Source organism: Bombina bombina, chromosome 2 (genome assembly GCF_027579735.1).
Source record: "Bombina bombina isolate aBomBom1 chromosome 2, aBomBom1.pri, whole genome shotgun sequence".
Classification (NCBI taxonomy): Eukaryota; Metazoa; Chordata; class Amphibia; order Anura; family Bombinatoridae; genus Bombina; species Bombina bombina.
The window spans coordinates 1,090,801,124-1,090,815,301 of NC_069500.1; the positions used below are offsets into that span (position 1 = coordinate 1,090,801,124).

Here is a 14,178-nt window from a genome sequence, read left to right on the forward strand (position 1 = left end):
GTTTAAAACAAATAAAGACACACCACACACACAGATAGGGCACACACTGTGTATATACAGTAGTCAACCACTATTAACTTTCCATGGTGTAAGGTACAAGGAATGACTGCAATGTACTGATCCTAGATGTGTTATTAACAGTTTAAAATAACCACCCCTTTCCATATTCCAATATAGTTCAGGATTGTCACATAGATAGTGACCAGCATTCAATGCACTTGCAGAAGAGAAAAATGTGTATGTGCTCCAACATGCACAGCAGCACAGAATCACACTTAAAATATGGCTAGGGGACAACTTCAAGGGGTAAAACAGTCAGATTTAGGTAAAATCTTTACTTTTTATCTAAATATGTTTTTTATTCATTACTTTTGAATGCATTCATATAGTTTTCATCATTCTAGTTATTATTATTATCACCATTATTTATTAGTATAGCGCTGCAAAATACTGTAGCGCCTGGTGGGCTGATCTGCTATTAGGACAGTCATGTAAATTAGCTATGTTGGCAATCCTTTAGGGCATTTTCTATTCAGGGTTATTGGTGCTGGTTCTTTACACTTTTAAGTACCTCTGATCTGCTTTCTGCTCTTATTTCACTGTAGAGTAGTACATAAGATATTTTTTTTATACACATCAGTTCAAGCAGCTTTATAAGCAGTGATTATTTGTCCATCATTTAGCATCACTAAAGAAGGTATGTTAAATAAGGTAAAATAGTACAGTATGGCGGTAAGAATTCTTGCAATAAACTTGACTACAATATAAAGTATATGTTTCTGGGATTGTTACTTTGGGCCTGATGATCTAAAGTTCTCTGCTCAGATGAGATGATCTCCTCCAACACTGCAAGATCTCTCACAAGATTCTAGAAAGGCAAAAATTGCTATACTTCTCTAAGGGGTGTTCCCTGCATTTTATAAAGGATGTGTTAAAGGAACAGTGTACTGTAATCTTTCCCCCTTATTGTGTTTTTTAAATTGATCCATTGTACCTGCTGGACTAAATACAATTGTTTATATAACATATCCTTATTTTATCATTTGAAATAGCCTGCTGAGATCACAACGTCTACTGAACATTTAATTACTGTTGGAATGGCTGTAGAAAGGCTATATAAACAAGATGCAGCAGAAACTACACGCAGTGGAGGTGGTAGAGATAGATACTAAAATCTTTATTTTTAATTCTTATCTCATAAACAGATGAAATAAGAAAGCCTTTGGGTTTATGTAAAGTGATAAGATAGCCAAGTTGTTGTGGTTTCAAATTGCATAAACAACTATTTCATATACATAAATAAACTTAACATAGCAGTTTATCATATATTTTATACTCTGTAACTGGTATAAAATGACATTGGAAACACATTAAGGGAAATCCAATTGTAATGGCTAAAATAAATAGGAATACATTTATGTATTAATGGTAAAGAGTCTACAAATGAGCAGACTATACTCCTAGTGGGACATGGAATTGGTGAATTAAAGCAGCAGTATAAACCAATTTTCATTTAACTGCATATAATAGACACTACTATAAAGAAGAATATGCACAGATACTGATATAAAAATCCAGTATAAAATCTTTTAAAAACGTACTTAGAAGCGCTCAATTTAGCACTGTTGATGAGATTAGCATGGACACCCACTGAAAGGGGCTGATAGCAGAACCTCTCCCCTCCCCTGCATATAATAGACCCTTATACAAACAGAAGCAGTCTGAGGTCTGTATACATCAGTAAGCATCTAAAACATTGGGGCTTGGTTAGCAAAAAAAGCAAAACTATACATTTTACAAAAACACACAAAATATTTATGCAAAGAAAAATCTAGTGTACAATGTCCCTTTAACGTTAATGCATCACTTAGAAGCAGTTGCTTAGTATCTAATTAAGCGGCAATCATCATATTATCGAGGGCTGTGTTTAAATAAGAATGTTTAAAATATAAACTCCCATATTAAATATATTGATGCAGTGTAATGTTGTCCATAGTGATATTGCTGCTCTGGGAGTACAGTGCCTTATTTCTTTGTCCATTTAATGCCAAAACAGTGATCAGCAGGACTGATAATAAAGTGTATGGCATTTTTACTTTGTCTTGTGTTATTACGTTATGTTTTTTAATTAAAAGGACTAAAATAGTAAATCAGTATAATTAGAGATTAGACTTTGCTTCTTTTCTTTTATCAATTGTATTGTTACTGTCACCCAACACAAGCATGATATAACCAGTGGCTTGTTAATTTTGTACGGTAACAGATGTATTTCCATTTCCCCAAAATAAACAAAATAGATAACTATTAAGAAACTACATTTTCATTTGCCTTGTTATAAATTAAAGAAAACAAACAAGTTTTGTTTTGCATTCTTAAACATAGTTATTATTAAATAAATAGTAGCATTCTTATAAGGTAAAAAAAAAAAAAAAAAATACCTTCACAGACTATTCACTACATATTACATTAAGCCAAAGTTTAACCAATTCCTTCATTCCCAAGATTCCAAAGCTAGTATGTTGATTAAAGTAACAAATGAGTATTGGAGATAATGGGTCACTATATAAAACCAGATTGTCTTAGCAATTCTTTATTTATTTCCTTGATTGTTTGTTTGTTTTTTCTTTACAGCACAGATTGCATCTACGCCTCTTCCACTGGGAGTTTTTTTGGCAGTCTTTGACACTTTAGTTCCTCCTAAGTTTGTAAACCGTAGTGGAAAAATATTCCTATAAACATTAATAGCTGATGTAAGAAACCAGTTAGTTCAAGACTTGAAAAATCCCTATGAGCCAGGAAGCCATAGCTCCTAGAATTGTAGCCTTGCCTACTAATTTAGTCAAACTATTATAAATCTATATATAAACTCCTAACTGGTTCTTCAATTTTCTTACAGGTTTAGAGGTTTTATAGATTGATCAAACTTTGCAATAATTGATTTTATAAAGGAGCTAAAAAACAGTGGGGGACACATTAAAGTATACAGGTAGCCCTCAGTTTACGCCGGGGTTAGGTTCCAGAAGGAATGGTTGTAAATCGAAACCGTTGTAAATTGAAACCCAGTTTATAATGTAAGTCAATGAGAAGTGAGGGAGATAGGTTCCAGGCCCCTCTCAAAATTGTCATAAGTAACACCTAATACATTATTTTTAAAGCTTTTAAATGAAGACTTTAAATGCTAAACAGCATTATAAACCTTATAAAATAATCACACAACACAGAATATATAATTAAACTAAGTTAATTGAACAACATTTGCTTAACAGCATTATAAACCTAATAAAATAATCACACAACACAGACTTCACTTGTATTTTTCTGCAAACAGTTATTTCTATGCATTCCAATCTGGACTGATTTATAGACAAGAAGATCTTGTTCCTTTGAAATCTGCTTGATAGCTCAGGTCTGGTTAAACTGATTAATTTCAGCTTCCTTGGCTTTGCTGCAACACAAGTGGACAGCTCCACCTACTGGCTATTTTACTAAATGCACTGCTTCTCAATGCTTTTCAATAGCAGTCACATGACTGGAAAAAAAGGTTGTTATTCTGAAACTGTGTAAATCGAACCGTTGTAAACCGAGGGCCACCTGTATTTAAAAAGCTAATCAGATACTTATTTACAAAAATAAATGTATGAACTGAAAAGATTTTAATCTGCATTAGCAGAATTTCTGTGAGAAGAGATTTGCTTGTGTTTTTGTGAGTTTTTAATTCAAGACCATTCCAATTCATAAAGAAACTATTATAGGGATCAGCTATTGTGTGGTTTTCATATAATATCAATAAACACAACTATGTACTAGTTTAATAAAAGGTAAAATATATAGTACAACATATTATTTAATCAATGAAACCTGTACACCATCAAAATGTTCATTTCTAATTGCAAGCCCGAGACTTGACCATTAAAAAAGAAAATGGAAAATTTCCAAATTAAACAAAAAAGATTTGATAATGTAAATTGTACATATTATGAGATTATATTCAATAAGTGAAAACCTGAAAATGGACACACCTGTCAGTCATCATAAATATTGCATCAATTAACAATTTTGTTTTAGTTTTCATTTTGTCAACATATCTTCCTAGTAAAAGGCCTGTAAACTCCAGTGCCATCCCCTTGAAAGCCTGTTTTTTTATGGTGTTTTTTTTTTTTTTTTAAATGTGTTTAATTAGGATTTTCTGTTATATTCTATACATAGGTGTCTAATGGAGTGGGGGAAAAAAGGATTGTAGGCAATGTTTTTACAAAGGAGAGCTGAAGGATTGATATATAGCTATGTTTATAATATATTGACCAAAATGCCCAGTCACAATTTACTATCACTGGCCTCACATGCACTATCCAAATATTAGACGCTTGGGCCAGCAGTCCTGCAATGGTGCTTGTGTAGACTGGGGTAAAACTGCCTAACCCCTCCAAATATCCAAAAAACGAAATGTCCACAGCACCTGAATGTAGTAAAAGTTTACTACATTCAGGTGCTGTGGACATTTCGTTTTTTCTCACATGCACTTGATATCAACATTCCTTATTATACTTATCTTATTGTATATACAAAAAAGATTTTTATTTATTTTAATTACAGAGAATTTGAAATTTCACTTTTTAGTCCCTTTATCCAGAGATAACTAAATAGTATTAATTAAATGTATGCCTAAGAAAAAGTAGTGTGACACATACAGGCGGTGAGGGAAGTTATATAGCTTAGCAAGTAAATGATAGGTAATAAAATCATAACACATGGCAGATATTATATTCTTTACTGGGGATCTGCTCTAGCATGTGAGGAATGTAACTGCATCATCTAGGAATATGAAGTACAACCATATCTGTCAACTGCATTACTGAAAATAGATATGCCAATTAACCTGGAATCCAGTATTTTCTGGAATCAATAAATACTGTATATTATTATTTTTACTATAAGTCTGACCTTTTTAAGAAAAGATAATTCAACATTTACTTGCTTAACCAAATCTAATATTAATACATAATTTTAATGTTATGAAACTTTCTCACCAGCTCACGTGTTTCATGTAACACAAAAAGCAAATATTCTTAATGGAAAGCAAAAATAAACATAATTTAAGCATTTAAAATTTAGATCATACCCAGCCATATTAAAACTGCAATGTGACAGCTTATAGTGACAGTAAATTTAAAATGAAACTTTCATGACAGAAATAAAGCATGCAATCAGGAAAAAAAAGTATTTCCAATTTTCTTCTATTTTCAAATTTGCTTTGTTTTCTTGTATCCTTTGTTGAAGAGTAGACATAGGTAAGCTTAAGAGCATGCATGTGTCTCTAGCATTCTATGACACCAGTGTTTGCAATAAAAACATTGTAACAAGCATTGATCTTCACCTACCTAGTATCCCAAGAGAACAAAGTAAATTTGCTAAGTATACTCTATCCAGGCCAGAAGGTTGCCTTTTTAAGTCACTGCCTGGTGTATAAATAACATTCTTACTCACCTTGACACATTTTCTGGAATGTATCCTGGAACTGAAAAACCATCATTTCTCCTGGATGAAAGAGAGTTCTGAGACATGTCAGGGTGTGACTTCCAACTTTCAACCAGAGAACCAACTTGTGGAAAAGAGCCCAAATGTTGGAAAGACTGGTCTCTAGGCACAGGTCGTGACAAAGAGATTGTGCCTTGAGCTCCAATTCGATAATGAAATGACTGTCCACCTGAATTAACCCCAACAATAGCTGAAGAAGGTATATTGTTCTCTTGGTAAAAGCTGCCGTCATCTACCTCCTGTTTAATTCCCATTGTTAGGCCTTGGTTAGAAAAGCCATTACCTTCACAGCTGCTGACAAATGATGTAACAGGTGGTCCTAAGATTCCAGAGAGAGAATAGTAATCTTTGTCATCCATGAAAGAAAAATATGAGCCATCCATAAATGGGAAAGGATTTCCAGACTGACTACCTTTAAATACAGAATTAGAACAAGTACTTTTACATGATTCCTCCTTAACTGAGATTGGAAAAGCAGAATCAGAAGTGATTTTATTGTTACCACCAAAACATGAGTTACTGTAATTACCATCTGGATCTGGTTTAATAAATTTCACCAGGCCAGTTGTTCTACAGTCAGACATTTCATTTTCCATTACTTCTAATTTAGGAAAAATTACTTGAGCAACTTTATCTTTAACCTCTGTCTTCACAGCTGTATCTTGAGCAGTTCCACAGTCTGTAGACATGCCTATACTAGAGAACCCCAAAACATTGTTTGCAGGGCTAGAAATAGAAGATACCATGGAACTTGCAGCAGGGCTAGAAATAGTGGACCTATTATTGGCATTGGAAGGACTGGATAGAGAACATCTTGTGTTTATATTTCCAGGACTAGACACAGAAGGCCTCATTGTGATATTATTGGGACTAGATACTGGAGATTTTAAGCTGCAATGACTTGGAGGGCTTGAAATGGGAGATCTCATGCTACTCAGTGGACTAGATAAGGGTGACTCCACAGTATTTGTATGTGCAGGGCTATGAGAAATGGAACACCTGTTCTCAATATTTGGTGAGCATGACACAGGCGTACCATGGTTAACGGGACTATGCACAGTAAAGTTTCCAAAGTTGGTGGAACAAGTAGTTGAGGAAACAGAGTTTATTCCAGTGGGACTGCAAACAGAATGTGCCATGTTAGAGGGACTACAGGCTGATGAACTTTTTTCATTGCAGGTTAAAGGGCTCCTTGCAGTATGAATCTTTATTTTGCCATTCATGGGATTGTCAGAATCTAGAAGTGGCCTAGCTGGCTGGGTCTGACAGTCTATTGGAAAAGTGCCATGTGTATTTTGCTTGTAAAACTTTACAAACTGTTCCATATTTTGATAAATATTTCCAGGATTTATAGCTTCTTGTTGGTTTTGCTGTTCAAAAGTATAATCAGCATCCCGAACAGAGTCCATATACAATCCCATAGATTCAGCTACAGTAGTGGAAAGTTCTTTTGACTCCATTTCAGATTTCAATTCCTGTGATAACACCCCTGGTTGATTGTTATCTGGCTGGTGGCAAGAGAGAAGTTCTTGTTTCTCTTTACTATCAACTGCCACATCGTTTTGTGAAAAAACACCAGATATGCAGCTCACATTTACTATTTCCATGTATGTGTTCTCAGGAGTCTGCTGTCTGGAATCTGTTGAGGAATATTCCATGGACTGAGGCACCTGCCCCCATCGTCTCTCCATATCTGTTCCTTCCTTGAAGCTGTGATATCCTTTGGTCTCCATGCCTGGAAGAGAAAAAATATTTAACAATTATAGACATGAATCAAGAACAATCAATAATTATGTAAAATGTAAATTAAATTAAACTGCATATACAAGGATCCAATTATAATAAAAATACATATCTTCTTAGTTAGTATTTAAATGAACTGTAAGTGAATTACAAATGTTTTGATTAATAAACAGAAATAGTGAAAATTATGGCACAAAACCAATGTAATGCTGTATTATATACACAAACTATAGATATAGAGAGGTATAACTCTAAAGAGGCAAAAGGAAAGCAATAAGACTGATACTTTTTAAAATTCCGTAAACAAGCCCCTTTTTAATCTTCTGTTGGGACTATATCATTATTTAATTTAGTACTCTGGTCAGGTTTTCATTATCGTTAGGCGAGAGTGCGTTATCATGTACTGTATGTTTAACTCTGTTTCCCTATCTTTCTCTCCATCTCCCTATATGTATGTACAAATTCATACATACACACACACACATACATACATACTTTACTTCTAACTGAGATCTTTAGAATTAACACATACATACATACTTTACTTTTAACAGATCTTTAGAATGAACACACACATACACATACATACTTTACTTCTGAGATCTTTAGAATTAACACATACATACACACACATACTTTACTTCTGAGATCTTTAGAATTAACACTTACATACACACACATTATGTGTGTATATATATATATATATATATATATATATATATCACTTTTTTAACAAATGTTTAGCATGTAGTTATTATGCATAATATACATATTATTTGAGATAGTGGTGACTAGCCTTTTTGCTTGAGGTACATAAATAAATATTGTGAACTATAGGAGTAGCACTGAAATGGTTAAGATAAAAAGCAACAGAAGGACACATTTTCACTCCAATGCCTTAGGTTGGGCATCTCTGAGTTAGGACATAAAACAAAAAATTCACTTTCACACAAGTGTAAAATTATGTTCTGTGCACATGTTGTAGTGTCACAAACAATCATGCTGTGTAATGTAGTATACTCACTGTATATGCACTCCACTTACAGGAAAGGTATAACTAGCAGTCAGCAATAGTATTAGCTCAGAATTACAGAAGCAAATGCATTTAAACACTGTGGACTGCAAGAATATGGGGGTGGGAAAGACTAACCATGCACAAATAAGACAATTATGTTACACTAGAATAAAAAGTTGCTTTCAACTCTAAACACAACAAAATTCTATTTCTTTTTATAGGAACATTAATTACTTTTGCCTGATTCATAGGTAATTTGTGGAAATGGCAGGAAATTATGGGGCCATAAAAAATGAAGTATGTAATCTCAAATGAGAATTATTTGATAAGGACATCGTTTATATAAATGCTAACCCTTTGAATGCCAATGATTGCTACAGCCCAATGCAACATAGTGCCGGCTTCTTAAAGTAAGCTTTTACATGTAAGTATATTTTATTAAAAAAAAAAAAAAATGTCTTTATTATCAGGAATAATAAACCTGGGAGTCAGGACACTTTAACATGTCACTGCATCTAACTGGGCTGTCAGAGTGAATTGAAACAGGATATGACAAATACTGGAAGGCAGGATTCCATGACTTCTAAAATTCATGTTCTGGCTCCTAACATTTTAATTTGTTTTACATTAATAGAATCCTAATATAATATCTTTAGTAGAAACAATCAAACATAGACTGTTAAGTATTCCTTGGTTCGTATTATTAATAATATTATTTGTAAAGCACCAATATATACTACAGTGCTAAATCATCATAGGAGTATACAGTGCATTACAATTAGATTTAACAACAAAGATTAAAACAGGAGCAGAGTTGTATGCTTTTTATTTTTTAGTTCTTACAAAAAAAAAATTTTATAAACAAAAATGGGTAACATAAACCCTCAGATAAGCATTGCTCTAATCAGTTGCTAAAACAAATGCTAACTTCTAAATGATGAATGGTAAGTGGGCTCTGAAACTTTAGCCTGCTACCTACCTGTATTAGCTCCTATGTGCCATTTGTCCTCTTTATCTTCCCTCGGTTATTTAATCCCTCAAACTGTCCAGGTGCAGTAGTTAAAATGCCAGGGAGAGATTAGCTCTAGTTTGCAAACAGTAAATTTGGCATTGGTCTCTGTCTGTGTGTCTGGAGAGGAGGGTGAGAGCTCTTTACTTTGTTCAGAGACAGGCAGACCAGCAATTCAATACCGAAGAGAATAAACACTGACAGAATTATACATTAAATTGGGCATTGTTCTTCTGGTTCCTTTTCAATTCATTTCATGTTACTATAGCCAAAAAGGGGTTAATATAAACATGTCACACTGAAAGAGCTAGGTGGACCTAGTTCGGCTGATCTTTCATTGGCACTCAGTGGATTTCCCCAGCTATCTCATTGGTTCGGCTGACCTGTCAATTACTAAAAGGGTGACATGACTGATACAAAGTTGCTGCGACACATGCTGTAACCCTTTGCGTGCTGCAGCGGGCACCGGGTGGGCATGATAGCAACTATGCACTGACAGTGTGTATGCCCCATAGCCCGCAGATCCAATGCCACATAAACGTAACATTAACCACCATAATCCGTGTTTTAACATAAATCCACAAACCACGAATATTCTGGTAGTTACAGAAAAAAAATGTTCTTTCAAACTTACTCAACGTGAAATATATATATAATTTAGGCACAAAACCATAGCGTGATATACAGAATCTAACAGAGTAGAAGCTGTTATTATATTCCATACATACCCATACCCTCTGTACATGGATGCTAGACATTTAGCTTTTAAGTTTAATTTATGATTAAATAACTTACAATATTTCGTGCAGACAAATATTAGCAAATAGTTTTTTTTATTAATAAGCTTTATTTTGTGAATGTATATTTCGATCATGGGCACAGTTTCCGTATTACACCTAATCTCGTTTAGGAGAATGTGTGCAACCGTATCCCATACTATTAATAATAAAAAACCAATGCAAGAGACGTGACGTACAGAATAGTCAGCGTCACTGTAAGAAAACTAGATGTTAATTAGAAAGTTAATGGCGTACGTACTGTAAGCTAACACTGAATGAATATGCCGTACGGTACTGTATAATACATTCTCGGTAGAACGAGTATAACAAGAAATAAAGAAGTAATAATGTAGTTAAAACACTGCCCGTCTCTAGGAAACAATGTGGGCTCCACCTGCGAAAAGGTGAGCAATAAAGGCCTGCAGCAAATTGGCATCTGGCCTGGTGCCCTCTGTGGTTTATTTACCTGGCAGAGCAGCTTTGTGCCTCAAGTTCAAACCCACTTTTCCCCTGTTTCCAATAATGGCTGGCATAAAGTACACAACAGACGTATACATATCTTAAGTACCACAAGTATTTATTTTTTAATACATATTAAGATAAAGAATTGCCTCATAAAAAACAGGCCGGCACATGCGAGGTCAGTGTAATCTGTGACACGATGAGGAAAAGGTCAAGCAGACAAAGTATATTTTGAAATGAGTAATCTTGTAGTAAAACGGGAATGTCCGATATATATTTATTAAGTTGACCTGTAAACTGTTTTTTAGAAAGTTTGCAGTATTAAAGGGCAATAAACTGTTTCAAAACTACACATAGGTTGGACACAGAGCGGATCATTTTGTTCCGGCTGGTTTTGCAATATGTTTTATGTTGGGGGGGAAGGAGCGGGGTATTAAGGTAACACACCTTAAAAACTTCTCTGTTTTCTTAAGTAATTAAATAATCAGACTAAGCCAGCAATTGTGACGCACTGCAAAAGCCTACAGGGTCCAAACAATACTTAAATTGTAAGTCAACTGCTGATATAGCACAGGAAGATTCAAAAGAAACTGAAAGACTGTACAAAATGCTATTTGACATACATGTGTCACTGCCAGAAGTGCAATGGGACATGGTAGAATAACACAATGTGTCATTTTATCCCATTTAAAATTATTGCAGTTTTGCAGTGGACATATTTTATTTATCACTATTTTGTCTGGGTTTTAACAATAGATAGTCTCCATTTCTGTCAGAACAGAAACAAAAATCCAGTCACTGATGTATGTATAAAAACATGTTAACAGACAACCTATGTTATAAAGGCTTAGTCTGTGGCCGGTGAAAGTAACAAAACAAACAAAAAAAAACCTAAACGTACATATCACGTGACTTGCCGCTATATATGACTGCTGTGCAATGTGTTACAGCACTCTGGCAATGAATAGGTTTATATGCTATAGAATAATAATTATTTTTTTAACGCACCCTGATTTATATATATATATATTGAAAATATCTTATATAAATGCCTTATGATTACATAAGTTTTTCTTCATGCTTGGTAATGTACACTACAGTGTAAAAATACAAAGTGGTGGCTTTGATCATTTGTCTCCCCCACATAAATGAAATATGGACTTTGCACTATTGCATTTCCAGTCGGAGACCAACCCCCCCCCCCCCCCCCCCCCGTGCAAAGTGACCATTTCTCACTCACCTTTTTCTATGACATGGTAGAAGGATGGCTTGAGCGCTCCCTCCAGCCTGCACACACAAACATACGCACGGTTTAGATTTGTGTTTTTTATGTATAATAAATGACACTGCCACGATAAATAGGTAAATTGTGATAAAATATTGTGTCTATGTCTTCAATCCTGAAATGTAGTGCCAGTATTGATCACAACATGCATGATTAGCTCCCAGACCAGACAGATCAGTGACCCTCAAATAAAGATCTCCAGTGGATGACAGCTCCAGAAACGTGTCCAGTCACACCCTCCAAACCCAGCAAGAAAATGTTTTTTTTTTTCAAGGTGTCTGGCAAAATAACATTAAAATCAATAATAATACAATAATCAGGTCAAGGAATAAAACTTGTCATCGTGTCCCCTATAAACTCCTTTGGGGTCTTCACGCGGAGTTGCAATGTGTAGATATAAACTTTCCTTCCTTCACTCCTTATAATCCTTGTGTGTTTTTTCCTCCAGTCTATTATATTCCCATAATTTTTTTTCCTAGCAAGATTTTCCTTTTCTTCTTCTCAAGCTGCTGCTGCAAAACAACAGTACAAAAAATAAAATATCTGGCAACAGTTGCAGTAGTAGTGTTCAGGGTTAGTGGGTGTCTGTATGGCTGTGGATGGGCTGTCTCGTCCCAGTGAGTGTCTGCGCTGACAGACAGACACGGAGCAGCAGCCTGGCCAGTAGTTGCGTTGGAAGCAGCAGCAGCAGCTGAGTGACAGGCAGACTGAGCACGGTGGTGTCTAGTTCCCATGCAGTGAAAAGAACCTTGTGATGTCAGCGTCATATACCAGTCACATGACTGGTCACATGGTATCTATGGATGTAGGCTCCTGTCTAGCAGAGGATATTACAGTGTGCGCTGGAGAAGGAAACAGGGACATCTCGGAGGGGACACTCGTTGGTGGCTTGGTTTATTTCTTATTGGGCAATGAACATGTACATTATATTAAGTGAACCTTTTCTCGCAGCCTCGATGACTTTATCTTATAACGGGAATGGGAAGTTTTGCTGGAAGAAGATCATGAGGAAATTAGGATATGGGGTAATACGTTTGTGAGCGCAGGTATCGGTTTGGACATGAGCATGTGTGGTATTGATTCCAGTGGACAGGTGTATTTCAATCAAATAGACAAACGGTCTGTGCGAAAGATAAGATTCCTGTTTTTTTTTTTTACACTTTGGGAAGCTGTAACATACTTTGCATTAAGAAACTTCTATTGCAGTATTGCTATCCACCAGTAATCACTTTTCACAAGAGTTTTCCCTTGAATTTTGGAATGCAACAGTATTGTCCATTTAAAAACTAGGGGCTTCTCTGTAAACCAGGGGGCTTCTCTCTGCATGTGTATATATATATATATATTTGTGCTCATAAGTTGTTTACATACCCTGGCAGAATTTATGATTTCTTGGCCATTTTTCAGAGAATATGAATAACACACAGACATTTCTTTCACTCATGGTTAGTGTTTGGCAAAGCCATTTATTATCAATCAACTGTGTTTACTCTTTTTAAATCATAATGACAACAGAAACTACCCAAATGACCCTGATCAAAAGTTTACATACCCTGGTGATTTTGGCCTGATAACATGCACACAAGTTGACACAAAGGGGTTTGAATGGCTATTAAAGGTAACCATCCTCACCTGTGATCTGTTTGATTGTAATTAGTGTGTGTGTATAAAAGGTCAATGAGTTTCTGGACTCCTGACAGACCCTTGCATTTTCCATCCAGTGCTGCACTGACGATTCTGGATTCTGAGTCATGGGGAAAGCAAAAGAATTGTCAAAGGATCTGCGGGAAACGGTAGTTGAACTGTTTCAAGATGCGCAATAAGGAGGCACTTGAAGAAAGATGTGCTGTATGGTTGAGTCGCCAGAAGAAAGCCATTACTACGCAAATGCCACAATGTATCCCGCTTACAATACGCCAAACAGCACAGAGACAAGCCTCAAACCTTCTGGAACAAAGTCATTTGGAGTGATGAGACCAAAATTGAGCTTTTTGGCCACAACCATAAACGCTACATTTGGAGAGGAGTCAACAAGGCCTATTATGCAAGGTACACCATTCCTACTGTGAAACACAGAGGTGGATCGCTGATGTTTTGGGGGATGTGTGAGCTACAAAGGCACAGGAAATTTGGTCAGACTTGATGGCAAGATGAATGCAGTATGTTATCAAACAGAACCCCTCATTTTCCACTTCTTGATTAGAGTTTGAACACTGCTGATTTGCATTCTCAATTCCTTGGCTATCTTTTCATATCCCTTTCCTGTTTTATACAGTTCAACTACCTTTTCCTGCAGATCCTTTGACAATTCATTTGCTTTCCCCATGACTCAGAATCCAGAAACCAATAC

The 14,178-nt window shown here is 35.4% G+C and overlaps 1 protein-coding gene across 3 annotated transcripts in view; it reads right to left on the bottom strand.

Moving 5' to 3' along the window:
• NR3C2 (nuclear receptor subfamily 3 group C member 2) overlaps positions 1-12,546 on the bottom strand; it is an 869,318-nt gene extending 856,772 nt beyond the window's left edge. For 2 of the 3 annotated variants that reach the window (XM_053703728.1, XM_053703726.1), the window contains exons 1-2: positions 11,784-12,546; positions 5,485-7,270 (exon numbers count right to left, since the gene is read on the bottom strand). In XM_053703728.1, the coding sequence (XP_053559703.1) occupies positions 5,485-7,268 (1,784 nt within the window). In that variant the 5' untranslated portion in view covers positions 7,269-7,270; positions 11,784-12,546. Of the gene's footprint in view, positions 1-5,484; positions 7,271-9,272; positions 9,470-11,783 lie in introns of those variants that run through there. The other variant, XM_053703727.1, reaches the window with a different exon arrangement.
• Between the last annotated feature and the right edge of the window lie 1,632 nt (positions 12,547-14,178).